This window comes from Protopterus annectens, chromosome 2.part0 (assembly GCF_019279795.1).
Source record: "Protopterus annectens isolate FY-2018-M chromosome 2.part0, PAN1.0, whole genome shotgun sequence".
Classification (NCBI taxonomy): domain Eukaryota; kingdom Metazoa; phylum Chordata; order Ceratodontiformes; family Protopteridae; genus Protopterus; species Protopterus annectens.
This window is the reverse complement of record NC_056728.1, coordinates 1,948,413,749-1,948,436,214: the sequence shown is the minus strand read 5'-3', so window position 1 is coordinate 1,948,436,214 and position 22,466 is coordinate 1,948,413,749. Positions and strand designations below refer to the sequence as shown.

General features: G+C 38.3%; 1 protein-coding gene across 1 annotated transcript in view; it reads left to right on the top strand.

Annotated features, from left to right (window-relative positions):
* The window catches only part of MYOM2 (myomesin 2), a 688,720-nt gene that overhangs the window by 456,920 nt on the left and 209,334 nt on the right, over window positions 1–22,466 (top strand). Inside the window, exons 21-24 of the mRNA XM_044061901.1 lie at window positions 2,796–2,910; window positions 3,832–3,988; window positions 4,096–4,202; window positions 10,403–10,447. Of these exons, the coding sequence (XP_043917836.1) occupies window positions 2,796–2,910; window positions 3,832–3,988; window positions 4,096–4,202; window positions 10,403–10,447 (424 nt within the window). The remainder of the gene's footprint in view (window positions 1–2,795; window positions 2,911–3,831; window positions 3,989–4,095; window positions 4,203–10,402; window positions 10,448–22,466) is intronic.

Sequence of the window (22,466 nt, the reverse complement as noted above, 5' to 3'; positions counted from 1 at the left end):
GATCTGGTAAGTTGTTTCTCATAGATTAGTGATCAAAGAATACTGGAGAAATATAGACTAGGCTTTTTCCTGTATGAAATTATCAAACAAACTCAACTATTGATGGTGGACATTCATTCCACATAGCCTATCAGATCGCTCAAAGTCATTCAATACCACTCTCCATTCTGGTACTATAAATAAACTTCTTCTTCTGACTTTTCCCGGTTAGGGGTTGCCACAGTGGATTGCCTGTCCGCTCATGATTGGCAGTGGAGTTATATGGTGGCAAGATGCCAGCCCAGCGCCCAACCTTCCACAGAAGGCACACACACACATGCACTCACATCTAGGGCCAATTTAGAGTGTCCAATCTACCTATAGCATGTCTTTGGGATGTGGTTGGAAACCAGAGCACACAGAGGTAACCCACATGGCCACAGGGAGGACATGCAGACTCCGCACAGAAGGCACCCCAGCCAAGGATCGAACCAGAGAACCTCTTGCTGTGAGGTGGCAACGCTAACCACTGCACCACCGTGGCCATCCTGTACTATAAATAAACTAAGAGACATAAATGTAGATCCTTACATAGTAAGATGGATAGCAAACTGGCTATATATAGAACCAGCATAGTTAAAATAACTGGTGCCATCTCGGAAGAAGAGACTGTAATTAGCAATGCACCTCAGGAATCACTGCTGGGACAACTGTTGTTTGGCATATACTTGTCTGACCTCCAAACAATAAATCCAGATCTGTGGCTAACAATGTCTGCTTTTAATAACTGAGAGCAGGGTATTATACAGCCCCCTGATACTGTGTCACTTCAGGAGGAACCGGTTCTTGCCAATCGATAGTGCACTAACAAAAGGCTAAAATCAAATGCAAAAAGTGTGCCATTGTTGCACTTGGCAAAAAAAAAAAAATAATAATTTTTGACTTTCACCATACCTTATACTGCTCTGCAAATCAACACTGTTATGAGGGTCTTGCATTTTGTCCACCATGTAACTAATATGTAAAGTCATCACATCCAGGTTTAAAGAAGTTATCGTCCCACTGTACTCTGTTCTAATTAAACCAGCTATGAAGTACAATGCTCCCAGTGGTCTGCACCTGTCCAGACATATCACACAGCTAAAAAGGCTCCAGATTTTTGTAACCATGAAGATTACTTATCTAAAAACTGACAGCTATCGAGCCAGTCTCAAAGCCCTGTATCTATACTTAGTCTTTTATAGACTCTTACTTGGAACTCTATGTCTTGCATTCTTTTCCATCAAGGAGCAAATCCTCATTGATCTTTTAAATCTTTTTAAGACAAAGAGCTCCACTAATACAGGAAATAAGGATCTGAATCTCCACCAATATGTTAACAAAAATTATTGAAAGGACAGAGTTATTACCCACCATTTACCCCCCCCCCCCCTCTGGAATAAGCTGCTCTTACATATTAACTGAAGTAACACACTCTCATCCTTCAACATTTTCCTTATTGATAGGATGGGGACTTCAGAATCATCCTGAGCCTGATGTGCGTTGCCATCGCAGAAGCAGGAGGTCCATCATGGGTCTGGGCATCAGCAAAGTGCATATAGTCTCACACCATACTTCCTGTATAATTCCCATGATCCTATTGAAATAGACATTAAATGGCTTGTGAGGAACTAAATGTTCTTCACTATAAAACACATATGTCATACAAATGTATTTTTTTTTTGTTTGTGGAGGCTGGCACTTTTCATTCAGAGAGGATCTGAAGAGAAGGTAATGATGTCTAGACATGTTGTTTGAGTTGTATGGAAAATATGTGCTTGCTTTTATTTTTTTCGAATGGACCCTTAAAAGGAATATACCTTGATGGCTATTATAACTGCTAAGTGAACCTTTCTATAAATTGAAGCTATATATCATATATAGTCTATGTAAGTGAAAACTTTGCTTTTTTGTAAAAGACAGTAGTCTATCCTAGTGGCAGCATTATCTATGTTTGTGAAATCTCTAAGACATTGAGCTGTCGGAGGAAATCCATGTAGATGCCAGGGGTCAGTATGTGGCTTGCAGAACTGCACACAAGAAAAGGGTGACGTCTGTATGTTTTGTCTGAAGAAGAGAGTAGCAGAAAGACATAATGTGGAAAAAATAAGTTCTGCAAAGGACAGGAGCACAACAACGCTCTGCAGACATGTTAAATTTCATACCATAGGAAACTGTCACTTCATTATGAGTTTAGGAGTTCAAAAAGGATGAAACAAATACAGAGAAAAATTCTGTGTTGTTCAGATGCTTGTAGATCAGTTTATGTCTAGGAGCATATGCAGAGAAGTCAATACATCTTTTCCAGTGGTGAAATTGTTTGTATTTATTAAATGTATCAGGTACCAATCCATATGGAACGTTTTCTGACTCTTCTGTGTAGCACTGTCTGATTAAGTGACTTGTTAAAGTCACACAGCAGGTAAACAAAAACAAAGGGAATCAAATCCTGAAATGTGGAAATTAGCTCATTAAGAGTTCACATACTTAAACCTGTTACTAACTGCCAGGCATGACATGTACATATATGTTTGCATGTTACTGAAAAAGCAGAACTGTGACTTTAAGAAGTGCATCAGTAGTCTAGTATACACGTTTCTCTTCTGGAAAAGTTAATAGCATCATGGGTACATTAATCTAGCTGTAATCACTAAAAAAGTTTTAAACAGAAGATGAGGACTAATCACTAGAAATGCAGAGCATTAAATATTATATATCATAACATTCCAAGAGCTAACATATTTTATGTATTTTCTTTCATTGACTGAATAATACAGGTAAATGGTCTGGAAGAAGGAAAGACCTATGTTTTCAGAGTCCGGTCTGTTAATGCTGCAGGCCCTGGCAGGGCATCTGATGTCTCAGAACCTGTACTGGTCAAAGTCAGGCCAGGTAAGAAATATTAAAAGCTAAAGATGGATGTGTACTTTTAAAATACTGTTTAGTCTATACTACCTTTCAGAGTAACTGAGTATGCTACCCAAAACTGATTTCTTATTTTTCAAATTTCCAGCCACCATTCCCATAGCTGACTAATACTTCCTGCCCCAAAAATGCTGTATCTTATGTTACAGATAACATATTTAGAGCTAACGTTGCAGTGGTTAAGAATTTAAAGGAAAACTCAACCTTAGAACTAAAAAAGTCTGTTTTTCCCCTCTTTGTTTCCTGACCTATTTTAACACCTCAAAGTGCTTTATTTGAGTTTTAACCTGTTTCCACAACATGGCTACCAATGGGGCTTGATGTGTCAACATGATCTTGTTTCCCTCAACTCTTTCTCTTTCCCATAATGCTTTGTATGAATCATGACAGACATAAGGAAGCAGCTGAATTCCCATGCCATTGACATATAATGGGATTCGTGTGAGTCACTATCATTTTCTTTATCTTCTGTAAAAAGACTGCTTCTTTTCTGCCTCCAATCACACTCGTTTATGTTTGGCTCAGAGCTTGTTTTACACTATACTTAGAAGTTATCCAGCTACAGCCAGAAAAGTTGCTTAATCACAGACTTTTGTTCAGGGTTTTCTTTTATAGTAGATTAGCATAAAGATTAGCATAAAGGCTTTCAATAATACAAACTTTCGTTTTACAGTATTGTTCTACCTAGCCTTTGGTGTGTGTGTGTGTGTGTGTGTGTGTGTGTGTGTGTGTGTGTGTGTGTGTGTGTGTGTGTGTGTGTGTGTGTGTGTGCAACTACATCCCATAAATGTAACTGTCCACCATGTTCAGTGACCATTTTGCACTTGTTAACCTTTTTACTTTATCGTACTAATTATATTTGTTCGTTTAATTCTTTTCATATTTTAGGAACTAAGGACATAAGTTCAGGAGTTGATGAAGAAGGCAACATTTTCTTGGCCTTTGAATGCAAGGACATGACTGATGCCTCCAGTTTTATTTGGAACAAATCCTATGAAGAAATTACTGATACTAATAAGTATGGTGTTGAAACAGTGGGGCCAGTGTAAGTTGCATTTCTAATTCTAGATTAAGTGAGATACCAAAGCTGAAAGTATTCAAAGATTTCTTCTAAAAAGTTCTTAGACATTAAATTTTCTACTCTCTTTCAAGCTCCAAGCTGTACTTTAAAGATCCAGACAAGAACGACTTGGGAAACTATTCTGTTGTTGTTACAGACACCGATGGAATTTCCTCAAGCTATTCACTGGAACCAGATGGTAGGCAGTGTAATAATTTATTGCTAACTCCATTAATGCTAAAATTTTTTTTTCACTTGATTTTTGTGAAAACTATTGTTTTAAGGTATTGGACATGCCAGATATTTGGTATTTTTGTGATGTATCCACACTTAGCCTTTCAAAGGCATCCAAGGAAAACTGTCTGGCTTTTAAAATAGTTACAAGTAATTTAGAAATACACATTTCCATTTTAAGAAGTACAAGCTGATTCATATATAAGATATCCTTTGTCCAACTGAATAATAGTTATACTAATTGCTTAACTAGCTTTTGAAGGATTTTACTTAGAAATACTCAGTAAACTAGATTCACTTATATGTTCAGTTTCTCCAGATCATTGAGGTCAAAATAGGCCAACATATTTTAACAATGGCACAGACAAGTACAAAATAAACATCTACTTGGCATCCTGTGTCTCATGTGATGCATTCTATGTTGGGAAGACTGACAGGAAACTCAAGGATAGAATATGGAACATTTGTATCCGATCAGAATAGGTTCCCTGGTGAACACTCTGTCCAAGCATTACATCAGTACAGACTCAACCCACACTTTTTGTTTAAAGTGATAGAGGGAATTCCTGTTAGTTCCAGAGGTGGAAATACCAGAGGCAGGACAGAGGCACAGGAGGTCAAGTGGATTATTAGGTTTAGGAGTGACAAATATCCCGGTCTGAATGACAAGGTGTTGCTGAGACCCTTTTTAAAGAAGAGGAGACTTAAATGATTTATTGTTTATGTGTACAATCTACTTTTGGTGATGTAGTAGATATCATCAACTTATTTTATTGTTTTAATATGTGGTCACATATTTTAAACATGATTCTGCATGCATATTCATGTTTACTTACTTCTATACATGCATTGAATGAATTTGTACTTATATTTTGTGACCATATATTCCATAAGCATATATTTGATACGCTTTGAGTGTATTTTTTTAATAATGTAATTGTTTTTAATTGACTAATTGTGATGGTTTGGCGCTTTTTCTTCTATAAAATGCTTTATTATATTTTGAAGTTGCATGGTCTGAGGAAGCCCTTTGTGGGTGAAAGCGCTTACCTATGTCTAATGTGGTGAATTAAAGATTTTATTGAGAGCTGTATGGATCATTTATTTGGTGGACATCTGTGGTTTTGAACATTATACTACCTCTATTGGCTTCAGCCTTGGTCGTTCCGATACCAGGATTTTATGCTTCATTACAAAATAAACACAGCTTTCGCCTTCAGATCACTGTTCAATGAAACTTGTGGCAGTCTAATTAAGTCATTCAAAATAGAACTTACTGGCTACTTTTTTATTTTTTTTTAACATGGGAGATAAGCCATCCCATGCCCCTGTGCAGGGTGCTTCACCCCTAAATTAATATGACAAACTTCATGATCACACATCTCAAGGGAAGTTATGAAAATGGATATTGATTACCCACCTGATTAAAAGGATTCAACTTTCTGAGTCTCATTAAAAAGTGATTTATGCATATAAACAAAATCATATAAACACTAGCATTATCATTCAGAGAAGTTCTCTCCACCTGCTCTAATTCTCTAATGTGGACTGGTCAATAAGTGAGACAGAGAGAAATTCCATTTCAGGGACAAAGTAAAGCTGATTGAGAAACACCTCATTCAAGGTTCATTACCATATCTTAAAATCAACCTGTGCACTTACTGAATTGATTGCACTATTTTTCTTCCTATTTGCCTATGCACTGCATTAGCAAAGGCATGTCTCATAGATACAGTCATCCGTGCACTCAATCAGCCATGCACAGATGTGCATACATGCATCCACTCATACACAAACATGTCCACCCACTCATTCATTTATACTAGCAGAAACACTTAACTGCACACACACACACACACACACACACACACACACACACACACACACACACACACACACACACACACACACACACACACAAAGAATCTGGATCTTCTACTTAACCTCCATAGTACAACCTCCCAGGCAGACACACACACACACACACACACACACAGAAAGAATCTGGATCTTCTACTTAACCCCCATAGTACAACCTCCCAGGCAGACACACACACACACACAGACACACACACACACAGACACACACACACACAGACACACACACACACAGACACACACACACACACACACACACACACACACACACATACACACACACACATTCATTCAGCTTCATTCATGCCCCTACAGATGTGCACCCTCACTTCCATGCAAATATGCACACTGCTACTCCCCTACACCCATGGTTCCACTGCACTTACCATGGCTGCAAGTTCTTCCATTGAAGTAAAAGTGTGAAAATATTAGCATGAACCACTCCCTTGGGCCCAGTAGTGTAGATAGGGTGAGGAGAGGATGGCAGCCACCCTGGGTGCAAACTGATAAGGGGGGCATGATTGTCAGATGCCAGTTCGTCTCCAGTGGAAGGCATTACTGGCATTCAGAAATGAATTCCAGTATTACTTTTGTAGTCAGAATTGAAGCACTTTCTGCTCTGTGGGTGGCATAAACGGTATCAGCTGCTTGCTGCAAGCAATTTGCTACAGTTTAAAATGAAGGAAGACTTTTTTCTCCAACACTTCTGCATGAGCAGAGGATATTTTTGTTTTGTTTTGTTTTTACCTCCCATCTTAGATTTGAGTGGTGGCATCAGATGGAAGGATGGCATTCAGTGCCAGAGTAGGTAGCTACACCTCTCCCTGGGCCATCACGTTAGAATTTGTCTTCTCTCTTTTTGTTCATTCTGCTAGATGCCCTTCTCACACCCATTCTTTGTCTGTCTGGATTTGCATCTGTGCTTCCTAGTTATTTTGTCACCCGTTTTTTATCTTTCTAATAGTATTGCCTACATGTCTATCAAGTCTTCACCAAGTCATAATATGTTCTTTCCTTTGCATGCACTGCCTCTTTATCCTCTTTCTTGAATTACATTTCCTATTTGTCCTTCCTCAGATAATTCTTCTTGGTCTGTTTTTCAATAGCTATTTGTATGCTGCTTTTTATCTTTAGGTTATTTGCTGACTGCAGTTGTCCCTAGCCTCTCATTTCCCTAACTTAATTTAACATGCCATTCTGTGGACCCACACTCTGGTTTTACTTTGTTAGCCATTGTTGTGCTCACATGTGAAGAACCAGAATGTTGCATATTACATTACTGTCCAGAGGCCCTGTCAGTTCTAGGATATGCATCCATCACTCTTTCTAAGTATAATGTGTAGTATTTTATCATTTATTGCAGCTTACTGTATTAGATGATTGTTTTATTTTGGTCTAATACTGAGACTATTTCATTCCCTGTTCTTAATAGGGATGTAGGACTGAACCATTATTTTTCCAAGAGTTTATAATCTAACGTCATATCAAAAAACAAACAGTCGAGGTAACGCAAATGGCAGTTCTCCAGAATCAACAATTTATTCAGGATACAGAGACACTAACATCTGACATCACCTTCTTTTTTCCTGCTTCGTTATTCATTTCATTCCCTTCTCATTGTCTTGTTTCCAAATTCTGGTGCCTAATAAACTGTATCTAGCCACCACATATGATCTCTTTTTTACCATGACTGCTTGGGTGCTCTTTTGAAGATCTTCAGTGTTCAGTTCTTGGCCACTCTCCTCATTTTCCCTCTGGTACTTGACAATTTAATCTCTCCTTGATATAGTATGCTACACCTCCACCTGCCTTACCTGTATGAATAACTGATATCCTGGGATCTCTATATCTCAGTCGCATTCATCATTTGTTGAATTTTCTGTCACATTTCTGAATCTCCCCCATCTTCTCATGTAGACTTCTTTTATTATCTAGCAAGCTGTCTACCCTTCCTGACAGTTTTGTCTGTCCTGTTGTCTGCCATTTTCACACTCATTGTTCATCCGGTTCAACTTCTACCTCTTTCTCTGCATTGTATTCCTTTTAATAAATGCTCCTATTAATTATGTCTTCTGCTTTTCCTGTACCTTTTTACCTGTTGTAATGTTCATTTCCTTACTCAAGTCTTGCTGCCAAATCCTTTACATTTTAGTTTAATGCTATAAGCAGCCTGTTGTTGCACTCTGTTCTCTAAAGGAAATACATCAGAGGCATAGAAGTTTGCTTTTACTATGTCATCACCAAATCATCCACTAATACTAACTTGTATAGTTTCTGCGTGAGACACTGTATACCTGGAGTTATTTATTTATTGTTGCACTAGTAACTGGTGTTTGAACCTTCAAAATGGCCAAAGCATGTCCCAGCATTTTTCATGTCCTAGGCACTTTCTCAGCCCTTTTCTGTACCTTTTCTTATGTTGCACCTGGCATGTCTTCTCTACCCACATGACTTATGACATCTGAATGTCTGCCATTATCTTAAGAAACTCTATCACTTCCTGGCTTGTCCTCCATAATATCAGTTTCAGAACATTTTTCGTTATTACTCATCCACTGCAGTCTGATTTTCCTTCTCACCTTATTCTTGCAGCTGAAGAAACTACAACTCTTCTCTTTGTCTTTTCACATGACATTCCTTTTTCAGCATTTAATAGGCTGCCTGTGATAATGTTTATGCAAACCTTTCCTAAATGATTGATCCTCACTTCACTTGCTCTCCCTTTTAACACTTTAGTTGTACTGTCTAATCTAGTTGAAATTCCAGCACTGCTTTTTAACTCCTTCATTCCCCACAGTGTCATCATACATCACCCACTATCATTCATTCCTTCTTCTTGTCCTCTGCGTATTTGTTTCAACCTCTTTAGTTCTTTTCTGCTGTGTGCATATCACTTTCTTCTTTCCCTTTTACATCTGGTGCATTCTCCTTCATTCCCCACGGTTTCATCCTACATTACCCACTATCATTCATTCTTTCTTCTTGTCCTCTGCTTATTTGTTTCAACCTCTTTAGCTCCTTTCTGCTGTGTGCATATCACTTTCTTCTTTCCCTTTTACATCTGGTGCATGTGCTGCCTTTTCTTCTGTCCTGCTTACCTTGTCTACCTCTACATCCTCAGTCTTGAGATGCTCCAGTCTAGCCATGCCCCTCCATTCTTGCTTTTCCTGCCTCTGCTTTCTCATTTTCAAGCCTATTCTTGTGTGTAGTCTCCCCTTTCTCCCTTTGCCTTTTTTTATACTAAATCTGCTCAGGTCCTGTTGTCTTTACACTTGTAGGTCTGCTACTGAATGATGCATTCTCTGATCACCCCAATAATCATGGTCCTTTAATTCTAGACTGCTAATCATTTTCCATCCTCTGCATCCATCTCTATCCTGGATTGCATGGGCCAAACACTATAGCGCATCTCAGGTACTCGACTGATCTCAGCCCTTCACCTCTCATCCTTACCTGTTTGAGAACAATCAACATTGAATCATTAATACTGACCATATCCTAATATACTCTTACTTCTTGCATCTGTTTCTCACTACTTTCCCTTTCCTAAATCATTGTTCATCTTCCCTTTCTCTCCTCCCCCGTTGGTACATTCTACATGCCATACCTCTGACTCTAAACTCCTAACAGCCTTTCTTTTGAGCCATGTTCTTTATTGTAGTCAATATCATCAAAATGATGGCATTATATATTAATTCTTTGTGACCTTTTTTACTGACTCACTGACTTAACATACAACAACTTCACATATAACACTCAGAATCAAGGTCTCGTGCCTTTATAGAAATACCTTTTGTCCCTATGGTAAAGAGGCAACAAACGTGAATAAAGAAAACGTGGTGCATTTATTTGAAAGAAAAAAAATTTCAGTAGCAGCTCATGTTTATGATAGCAGTCTTTGAATATTAAGAAGACAGCAGCCATGAATGAAATAGGGGAGCAAATGTACAGCACCTCATACGCAGAGGATTGCAGTCCCTATACCTTCCTTTACTTAATATAGCCTGTTCAGAAGCTGTACAGCCTGAAGACACTTGAAGTCATTTTCTAAAAAAGGTCCATCACTGAATATGGGCTTAAAGTATAGAGTTACCAAGAAAATCAGCTCTGAATTATTATTCAGGTTAGTTTTTATATTCACTGTTTTGAACCGAGATGGCAAATTTGATTGTTTGCTTAGCTTAGTACTATCTTTAAGAATATTATTTCAGTTTATATGCATTCTAGATAAAAGCTGAAGTTTTCTATACAAATATAGCAAAACTAATGTAATATTTTTCTCTTTAGAACTAGAGCGTTTGATGGCTTTAAGACATGAAATAAGGCATCCAAGTAAGTGAAATTCTTTGAAACTCTCTAGTTCAAGCAATCTGTTGATGCACTTTAATCTGTTTAGTTATTATGTTACTCCTGGCTAACCCTTAGCCAAAAATGCTTCTTCCAGAAACATATGGTGACATCATTGCTGTTTTTCTTTCTTTATAACACTTTGTCACAACACACATGTGGTTGAAATTTTTATTTGCGCATTATGTATTTGATGCAGGCGTGTAGAGCTAATTAAATGGGATTTACAATGTAATTAGTTGACCCTGTCACTATATCACATAACTGATAATACCTTGCTGGAAAGCTGTTGGAGATGCAAGTACATCTTTTATAAAAAGGAACTTCAGCACTTAAACATCTTTGCAACTGTGAATCTTGGAATGGGATATTGACCGAACATTTGGGGTATCCACCCATTATTTTGAAATTAGTAACATAATCATGAACAAGCCTGTAGTAGGCAACACCAGTGGACAGGCTTATTTACCTTTGTGGAAGTGAAAGTTATCTCTTAATGGTCAACACTGCAGCTCATCATATGACTGATGCACGCAGAACCCCACAAAAAAAGAAGTGACCAGAAGTGACCTGCAGGTTTGCAAAAAATGTTTTTGGTATTTGCGTGAAATTTGATTTTGTGTCAAAAGGAACAGAAGAGTCACTTTATATCTTTCTGTATAAAATTCATTCAGCTTTGCAGCTGTCCAAGATTATAAACATTATGAAATCATTTAACATTATGACAAAAGATATGAATAGCTCAGTGTACATATCCTGCAGTCAAGGGCAGTCATTCCATTTGTTGGGAGATAAAACATTCCAGAGTTTGGGATGTCAGAGTAATGGAAATAATGTGAGTACTCATTGAAGTTTTCAATTAGGCTAGAACACTCATTCAGCATAACTTGTATTTTTCTTTCCTGATTTACTCCATCTAAAACTATCAGTTTGCTTTATTTAGTATGTACACTGTTGTATTAATCTTAATGTGTGTGTATATGTGTGGGTCTGTGTGTCTATGTATGTGTCTGTGTGTGTGTCTATCCTATAGGGTTTGTCAAGTACACAGCTTGTTGTATTGATGGATAGATAAGATGCTACTACCAACTGAATACATGGCTTCTGGTGCTGGCAGCATGCAGTAGCTGTCCGAGGCATCATATGATCATGTGTGGGCTGATTGTGTGCAGTTGTAATAGTCAGGATCAACAACATTATATGCACATATACAAACATCTATATACCAGTCAAGATCAGCATTATATGTACATATACATACATCTATATACCAGTCAGGATCACTAACATTATATGTACATATGCATGCATCTGTATACCAGTTAGGATCACATTATATGTACATATACATACATCTATACACCTATATCAGCAACATTATATGTATATGCATATACATATACATACATCTATACACCAGTCAAGATCAACATTATATGTACATATACATAACATCTATATACCCATCAGGGTCACTAACATTATGTGTACATATGCATACATCTGTATACCAGTCAGGATCAACAACATTATATGCACTTATACAAACATCTGTATACCAGTCAGAATCAACATTATATGTACATATACATAACATCTATGTATCAGTCAGGATCACTAACATTATATGTACATACGCATACATCTGTATACCAGTCAGGATCAACAACATTATATGTACATGCATCTATATACCTATTAGGATCAACAACATTGTATATACATATTACATATACATACATCTATATACCAGTCTGCCTCAACAACATTATATGCACATATACGTGCATCTATATACCATTCAGAATTAACATTATACGTATATATACAAACAAGTATATACCAGTCAAGATCAACAGCATATGCACATAGACATGTATCTAAATGCTATTGTCTTTTTGGCTTAGATCATAGATAAAAATTATCTGAGGAAGACACATTTGGTTTATTTGGTAATGTCTTGAAGACGGTTCTTTTTTGGGAATTGTTAGGGACTTTTTTTAGCCAATAAATTGGACAGAACTTTTGAACCATTTCATATTTTTAGTAGTTCTCAAAAGACACAACATATAACCTGTCTAGTTTCTAGATGTAAATGTCATTTGGAACTATTTTTAATTATAAATTTATTCATTTGTTAATTGGGTAAGTGAACTGGTCATCATGGACTTTTTTATCCATGTACTGTGTCACAAGCGCAAGGATAAATGCAATGCACATTGAGTAGCCACTCAGCCAGTATATTTTCTGAGAGTAGGAAGAAAGTGGTGCCAGTAGAGAAAACCCGCATAGACATGGGGCCAACATGCAAGCTTCATGTAGACAATGGCCAAAAGATCATGAATGAAGCCCAGATCCCAGAGCTTTGAGATGAAAATCTTAACTGTCCTTCCCAGACATAATTATGCTATGAGACTGGGACAAACATTTGAGGAAGTGAATTGTCTTCCAGAGAAATCAATGGCATAATTTTCTCTGTTCACCAGTTCAGGAGTGTAACATGTTTCTGTAGATGTTTATCCTTTTCCCAACAATTGTGAGGTATACCTTTCCCTGTTGCAAATGCAATATTTAACTCTGAATATAAATACCTGACTCAAAAGGACCTAAAGATGCAGTATTGTCTTTGATCTGCAGAAAGTCTTCTAATTTAGTGGTGTAATACCTGTTTTGTGCCTGTAGCACATTTGTATTAAATGTTTACAGTTAGTCAGAAAATTTGTAAAATTTTAAACTTTATTAATAAATTAGTATTTCACAGATGCATCAGGACTATGTACATACCTGCTTCTCACCTGCATGTGATAAGTGTAACAAATAGTATGGACCTCCATAGTAGCTGTTTATTTTCATTGCAATAGATACACTGAACCATTCTTCATACATTTATAGGTTCATAGATACACAGCCTTTTGCCTTGGATCCCTTGCTGCAACCTACTGTTGCCAATTTAGTCATCTGTTTCTATCCTGAAGGTGTAGATTGATAGGCTTCTTTTAAAGGGAGAGGGAAATGTATTGCATTAGTTTGAGAGACTTTGAGATAATAAATTGTCACATTTAATGGTAAGATCTGCATGTAGTTTTAGTGGAGCCTATTGTCTTCTCGTGCTCAGGCTACCAAGGAAGTATTCACAAGTAAAAAGTTTCAGATAGTAATGGCCGTTAGTGGCTTGCTACTTTACCTTCTTAAACATTTTAATCCTCTCTTCCATAGCCACACTGGCTCATGATTACAATAGGTCTTTTATAACAGGGTCTCTTCTATACTCCCTAAAATACATTAATTTAAAGCTGCATCTAAAGGCTGTATACATAAGATAATCATCTGTTTGCTAACTGTGTTACAAAATTAAAAAAGAAAGCATAATGCAACCTGTCTCACAGGACAGACAGAAAATGTTATTTTAAAAATAGAAGACTGTCCATTTACACATTCATTCTTTTATGTAAGACATTTTTGCACACTGACAGATTATCTCAGTAAGAAAGTGCAATTTGTCATGACAATGTTAAGTCAAAGTTTATGAGTACAGGGTAAAATATGTAAAGAAACAACAGTTAAAAAAGAAGGACAAATTTAAAAGCATGAGGTCTGTGTCAAAGCAAATAAGTTATGTGTGATGTAAGTTTTGAAAAGTTCCAGATTAGGACTAAAATAAAGATTGAATAAAAACAGTCAGCAGTGTACAACTACAAAAGTACATCAATCTTTTAGAGGTCACTGTTTATCACCAATACTGCATAGCTGTTATTTGCCATAAACTTGCCCATACACTTTTCCTAATGGGGCAGCTTATCAATATTTCCCTGCAATGTGGTGTTGCTGCTTTGTATAGCCACCACATTTATGGCATGGATAACTGGTCATAAGGAAATATGTTGCATTTTACTGTCATCTGTACCAGCCCATGGAAGTAGTTATCATCCTCCTCTAGAAAAAAAAAAATGAAATTCCAATTTCTGCCATAAAGAATTACTATCTAAGAATGCTTCCACTGGGCTTGCCTTACCTGCATATCACTCATAAAAAAACATTCCTATATTTGCTATTTGTGTCCTGACTACAAAATTGCATATTGTCCTTCTACCTCCATATTATTCCATAATTGCATACATTCCTAGATGATTCCTTTATTTAGGAATGTAGATACCAGTCACATGCTGCTACATTTGCAGCTGAGAAACCTTCTATTATTGTACGTGGATCTGACTTGGCTTTATCGGCCTGTATGCTTTTGGTCTCTTGGAGCCATCAGATCAGCATGAATCCTCATCAGCTTGAACTATACATTTAGCCTCTTGATAGGGCACCCAACCCTCTTGAGCTTACAGCAGACTAAGTTTACTTGTGTTAGCACCCCAGTACAGCACTCTGCTCTCATAAGTGACTTAGGCTGATGTAAGGCTAGCTATAAAGAAGGCGTACACTGGGTGTCAGATTTCAAAAGACTTGTTCTCAGGGTAAGTGACTTACTCTTGTGTATTTGCTGGGGTAATTCAATTACATGCAGAGCAAGTGACTTGGAATCTGGTGTCCTGTGTAAACCTGTTTTATATATTGGCCTCACACCACAGTACATCACTTAAACTGAGAGCAAGTCTTTGGGAATCAAAATTGGAGTAGGTCAATTAGATTGAGAGAAAGTATTTTGAATTAAACAGGCTTACACACTTACATTGAGAGATCCTCCAAAGCAAACTTCAAGTCCAAACTGGCCACATCTACTAAAGACAATCACAAGGCTTTCTTCACATATGTCAGCGATTTCAAGGGAAGCACACAGATCTGCTCAGAACTGGTAGCCAAGGACACCACATACACAAATGCCGTAGATATAGCTAACCTGTTGGCAGACAGGTTCAGTGAAAATTACAGCCCTCTGTCCCCCCATCAGTAAATTAGGACATCTAAAACCACACAAGGAGATGAGAGCGAACAACCAAAAACTAAAACCAAAGCCAAGGTTCGCTGTGGAGAACCGAATGAGGGTCCAGACCAAGACGTAATAATTCCAACAATTTAATGAAGCGAAAAACACCCACTAACGCTATACACACAAAATACGTTTTTGAACGTCTTCTTCAGAAGGCATAACCCCAATTGATAGTATACAGCACTTAAATAGATATTCAAAAATCAATTATCCAATAAAATCATTGTCAATGAACACTTCAATTAACAATAAAATAAAATAAAATTGTTGGCATTCAGTCCTACTTAGTAACAATTCATATTAGTTTTGTGTATGAATACCACAAATTTTGTATAACCTTATATATTTAACATTGTAAAACAGTGTTTGTAAAAATATTCTTCAAAATATTCTTATAAAATTATATTGATAAAAATGTATTAATAAAAAGGTTTTAACCATCTTAGAGGGTCATTTCAACAAAATGTATTCCAATACTGCCATCTAGTGGAAATTCACAATTTTGCACTTCTCAATTTTAATACAGGAACAATGTATAGCATATCATTGAGACCAGGACTTTTGGTGGCTTCCAATATTATCTGCCAAAATAACTCGCTGTATTCAAGTTTCGTTTCCCACATACCTCCCCTAACTTCTTTGGGGACCACTTCTAATACAAAAAAACTGAAGAAAGCTTGTGAACAAGTTAATGTATAACAAAAAAGTGCATTATTCATATTCTCCTTTTTAATTTCATAATAATGTTCATAAATTCTTAGTTTGAGCTTCCTCTCAGTTTTCCCTACATAAAATGACTCACAAAAAGAACAAAAAGCTAAATACACCACACCATTAGTATTACAATTAGAAAAGGTGTTACCCTTAATGTGTCTGTTCCTGCTAGATATGTGTATACTAGAACAATTAGCTACATATGGACATTGGGAACAGGAACCACATTTGAAGGTCCCCACCCTTCTAGATGAACGTGCAACACCTGAACCACCCCCAAACTCAAATAGTCTCTTAAAATTTGTATCCCTTCTATATATGAATCTTAATGGTTGACTGTGTATTTCATTTAATTCAGAAATTTGCTTAAAACGGTCCCATTCCCTAGTGACAGTTTGTTTAATAAAACCAGAATTATTGGAATTATATAACAGGTCTATGGATAATCAACAGATGCAAGAAGAGGTTTTTCATGATGTTTTCCAAGAATCTATTCATGATGACCCTTTAGATTTTCCACCCCTTCCCTGGAGGTCCGATAGGATACGGAAAAAGAAACCAGTACACTACAATTATTACAATCACAAGGGGAACTTCAGACATTAAGCAAACACAATTTCTCTTCTGAAATTTTTCAGAATGGTAATATCTTTGAGTATAAAAATTACAAGATTTTTAATTACAGCTCTGAACCTATTAATTTGGGTCATTTCAAACTTTTTTCTAAGGGTTTTACGTTTATACCTGTTAGGAAAGTAAGTATCCCTAAGGCTATTGTTGATATGAAGTTATTTCTTAGAAAGAAGAATTTGGCGTTTAAATATTCCATAGCTTCTATTAATGAACTGAATATAGCTAATTCCAAGATCAATATTCTTTTAAATGATTTATTGTTAGAAGGTTCCATTGACCTGGACATTTATAATTTTTTGTTTAACAAAAATCCCAGGACACCTTCAGTATTTGGTATTCCGAAGGTCCATAAGGATTCTTCGGACCCACCACTACGATTAATTGTTTCCTCTGAGGGGTCTATCACTACTCCTCTAGCCAAGTATGTGGATGTAAAGTTAAAAACTCTTTCAAATGAGGGAAGTACGGTTTTGAAAGATTCTTGGGATTTTCTTAGGCAGGTGAAACCAGAACTTTTCAATTCCAATATACTTTTTGTAACTTTAGATAGTGTAGATTTATTTGGTTTTATACCTCATGACACAGGACTATTGTGGCTTGAAGACTGTATGAGAGACAGTGGAAAATTTACTTCTAATGATTTTAGGTCTTGCCTACTGCTTATGGAAACCGTTCTCAAGAACAATTTTATGTACTTTGAAGGAGAATTTTTTAAACAGGAAAGAAGGGTGACCATGGTGGCAAAATGTGCCCCCACTTATGCAGATATTGTTTTAACTTGGTGGGAGAAATTATTTGTCATCAATTGTGAGTTTTCTAGTTGTTGGTGTTTATATAAACACTTTCTTGATGACATTTGTATTTTTTGGATTGATTCTCAAGAAAGATTTTTTGAATTTCTTACATACCGTAAAGGAACCACAGAATTCTTGGATTTTACGTACAATTTTAATAGTCAGGAATTGATCTACTTGGATATTTCCTTGACTAAACTTGATCATTCCTTTTCTTCAAAAATTTTCAGGGAAAAAACTTTTTCGAATTCGTACCTTCACTTTAGAAGTGGTCATCCGTTTTCCCAAAAAAGAACTTACTTAAAGGGCAATTAGTAAGAATAAGTCGTATGACCTCACAAGACAATGAATTTATAAAAGATTGTGATTTTGTCACAGAAATGTTTAGGGAGAGATGTTACCCTGAAAACTTGATTTATGAGGTCACTAAGGAAGTGTTGGAAGGTAGAAAAGAGAGGTTTGCCCCCATTTTAGGTTGTGATGATGTATCTAGCCCCAACATTATTGGTAATCATTCTACTAATAGTTGGGAGGAAGCATACATTATGGATTACACAGGTGACTCCGGTTTTATTAAACAAACTGTCACTAGGGAATGGGACCGTTTTAAGCAAATTTCTGAATTAAATGAAATACATAGTCAACCATTAAGATTCATATATAGAAGGGATATGAATTTTAAGAGACTATTTGAGTTTGGGGGTGGTTCGGGTGTTAGAGGTTCATCTAGAAGGGTGGGGACCTTCAAATGTGGTTCCTGTTCCCAATGTCCATATGTAGCTAATTGTTCTAGTATACACATATCTAGCAGGAATAGGCACATTAAGGGTAACACCTTTTCTAATTGTAATACTAATGGTGTGGTGTATTTAGCTTTTTGTTCTTTTTGCGAGTCATTTTATGTAGGGAAAACTGAGAGGAAGCTCAAACTAAGAATTTATGAACATTATTATGAAATTAAAAAGGAGAATATGAATAATGCACTTTTTTGTCATACATTAACTTGTTCACAAGCTTTCTTCAGTTTTTTTGTATTTGAAGTGGTCCCCAAAGAGGTTAGGGGAGGTATGTGGGAAACGAAACTTGAATACAGAGATTTATTTTGGCAGATAATATTGGAAGCCACCAAAAGTCCTGCTCTCAATGATATGCTATCCATTGTTCCTGTATTAAAATTGAGAAGTGCAAAATTGTAAATTTCCACTAGATGGCAGTATTGGAATACATTTTGGTTGAAATGACCCTCTAAGATGGTTAAAACCTTTTTATTAATACATTTTTATCAATATAATTTTATAAGAATATTTTTACAAACACTGTTTTACAATGTTAAATATATAAGGTTATACAAAATTTATGGTATTCATACACAAAACTAATATGAATTGTTACTATTAAGTAGGACTGAATGCTAACAATTTTATTTTATTTTATTGTTAATTGAAGTGTTCATTGACAATGATTTTATTGGATAATTGAGTTTTGAATTTCTATTTAAGTGCTGTATACTATCAGTTGGGGTTATGCCTTCTGAAGAAGACGTTCGAAAACATATTTTGTGTGTATAGCGTTAGTGGGTGTTTTTCGCTTCATTAAATTGTTGGAATTATTACATCTTGGTCTGGACCCTCATTTGGTTCTCCACAGCGAACCTTGGCTTTGGTTTAAATTAGGACATCCCCAGCACCTGCCCTTATCCCCTTATCTCTTGGGAGCAAGTCATCACTGCCCTCTCAAAGGCAAAAAATACAGCCTCCATGGGACCAGGTAACATCCCAGGCTGCATCCTATATGAATTCAGACAAGAACTTGCAGCACCATTAGGCACCCTATTCATCCAAAGCCTGAGTACTGGGTAAATCCCAGCCGAGTGGAGGACAGCCACTGTCATCCCTTTACACACAGGTGGAGCATCCACTGATCCAGGAAATTATAGACCCATCAGCCTATCTAGCCTGATCTGCAAGGCCACGGAGCAGATTATAATGGACCTCATCAAGAAGGACATTGGCAACCTCCAAACACTTGATCCCACACAGTTTGGTTTTGTCAAGGGGAGGTTATGCCTGTTAAATTTGGTCGACTTCTTTGAAACAGTCAGCAAAGCCATGGACAAGGGAAAAATGGTGCACACCACCTACCTTGACCTTGCTAAAGCCTTCAATACTATTCCCCACTCGGATATAATAGATAAACTCTCTCAACTAGGCATCAATTTGTACATTACCAGATGGGTAGCAAACTGGCTCACTGATAGAACCCACCTTGTCAAAATAGAGGAAGCCACCTCAAGCAGTCTACCTGTAATGAATGGTGTACCCCAGAATTGGTCTTGGGGCCTTTGTTTTTTGGGATATATACTTTTCTGAGGTGCAGGCCAATACCAGTGGGCTATGGCTGACCAAGTTTGCATATGACTGCAAGCTGGATGCTGTTATCAGTTCCACTAGTGATGTGGACATCCTTCAAATGGGTGTCACCCAAACATATGACTGGTGCCAGAAACATGGCTTCAAACTGAATGCCAAAAAATTCATCATCATCCCCTTTGTGGAGAGTGATATCCCCACAAATTATCACATTAATAATAAAGTCCTTAGCACACAATCAGTCATGAGGGACTTGGGCACCCAGGTCGATAGCAAATTGGCTTTTGACCACTATATTGCCTCCGCTGTATGGAAAGCTTTATATATGGCCCACCTCATTAGTAAGGGTATCTCATCCAGGGACAACATGGTTATAACATTCCTGTATTCTTCCCTTATTATTGAGTACAATGCCCCTTTCGGCATATACTCCACAAAGCACATGCAGCAGCTGGAGAGACAACAGAGGTTCCTCACCAGGAGAATCCAGGTCCTCAAACATCTACCCTACATAGATAGGCTAAAGTCCCTGCCCCTCTACTCAGTCTCCTATAGACTCCTCAGAGGTGACCTCTGTCTGGCATACAAAGCAATCTCAGATGTAACCCTGATGGGACTGCTGCATATCTGCAAGTCAAGCTCCACTCGAGTAACCCACACGCACAACCTCAACCTGGTCTGTGACATCAATAGGACTTGGTGGGACAGATTTGTGTCCCAGAGACTCGCCTTTCTGTGGAATACACTCCCGATCCAGGTCAAGCAGAGTACCTCATTAACCCTTTCTAAGTGCAACCTGGATAACTGGGTGGCTAACTGCTTCCACTGGTCCTGCTAGTACTCCTTTCACTACTCCTATCGGTACTGCTTCCACTGGTCCTGCTAGTACTCCTTTCGCTACCCCTACCAGTACTGCTTCCACTGGTCCTGCTAATACTCCTTTAGCTACCCCTACCAGTACTGCTTCCACTGGTCCTGCTAGTACTCCTTTCACTACCCCTACCAGTACTGCTTCCACTGGTCCTGCTAATACTCCTTTAGCTACCCCTACCAGTACTGCTTCCACTGGTCCTGCTGGTACTCCTTCCACTACTCCTACCGGTACTGCTTCCACTGGTCCTGCTAGTACTCCTTTCACTACTCCTACCGGTACTGCTTCAACTGGTCCTGCTAGTACTCCTTTCACTACTCCTACCAGTACTGTTTCCAATGGTCCTGCTAGTACTCCTTCCACTACTCCTACCAGTACTGCTTCCACTGGTCCTGCTAGTACTCCTTTCACTACTCCTACCAGTACTGCTTCCACTGGTCCTGCTGGTACTCCTTTCACTACTCCTACTGGTACTGCTTCCACTGGTCCTGCTAGTACTCCTTTCACTACTCCTACCAGTACTGCTACCACTGGTCCTGCTGGTACTCATTTCACTACTCCTACCAGTACTGCTTGCACTGGTCCTGCTAGTATTCCTTTCACTACTCCTACCAGTACTGCTTGCACTGGTCCTGCTAGTACTCCTTTCACTACTCCTACCAGTACTGCTTGCACTGGTCCTGCTAGTACTCCTTTCACTACTCCTACCAGTACTGCTTGCACTGGTCCTGCTAGTACTCCTTTCACTACTCCTACCAGTACTGCTTGCACTGGTCCTGCTAGTACTCCTTTCACTACTCCTACCAGTACTGCTTCCACTGGTCCTGCTAGTACTCCTTTCACTACTCCTACCAGTACTGCTTGCACTGGTCCTGCTAGTACTCCTTTCACTACTCCTACCAGTACTGCTACCACTGGTCCTGCTGGTACTCCTTTCACTACTCCTACCAGTACTGCTGCCACTGGTCCTGCTAGTACTCCTTCCACTACTCCTACCAGTACTGCTGCCACTGGTCCTGCTAGTACTCCTTTCACTACTCCTACCAGTACTGCTTGTACTGGTCCTGCTAGTACTCCGTTCACTACTCCTACCGGTACTGCTTGCACTGGTCCTGCTAGTACTCCTTTCACTACTCCTACCGGTACTGCTTGCACTGGTCCTGCTGGTACTCCTTTCACTACTCCTACCAGTACTGCTTCCACTGGTCCTGCTAGTACTCCTTTCACTACTCCTACCGGTACTGCTTCCACTGGTCCTGCTAGTACTCCTTTCACTACTCCTACCGGTACTGCTTCCACTGGTCCTGCTAGTACGCCTTTCACTACTCCTACCGGTACTGCTTCCACTGGTCCTGCTAGTACTCCTTTCACTACTCCTACCGGTACTGCTTCCACTGGTCCTGCTACTACTCCTTTCACTACTCCTACCGGTACTGCTTCCACTGGTCCTGCTAGTACTCCTTCCACTACTCCTACCGGTACTGCTTCCACTGGTCCTGCTAGTACTCCTTCCACTACTCCTACCGGTACTGCTTCCACTGGTCCTGCTAGTACTCCTTTCACTACTCCTACCAGTACTGCTTCCACTGGTCCTGCTAGTACTCCTTTCACTACTCCTACCAGTACTGCTTCCACTGGTCCTGCTAGTACTCCTTCCACTACTCCTACCAGTACTGCTTCCACTGGT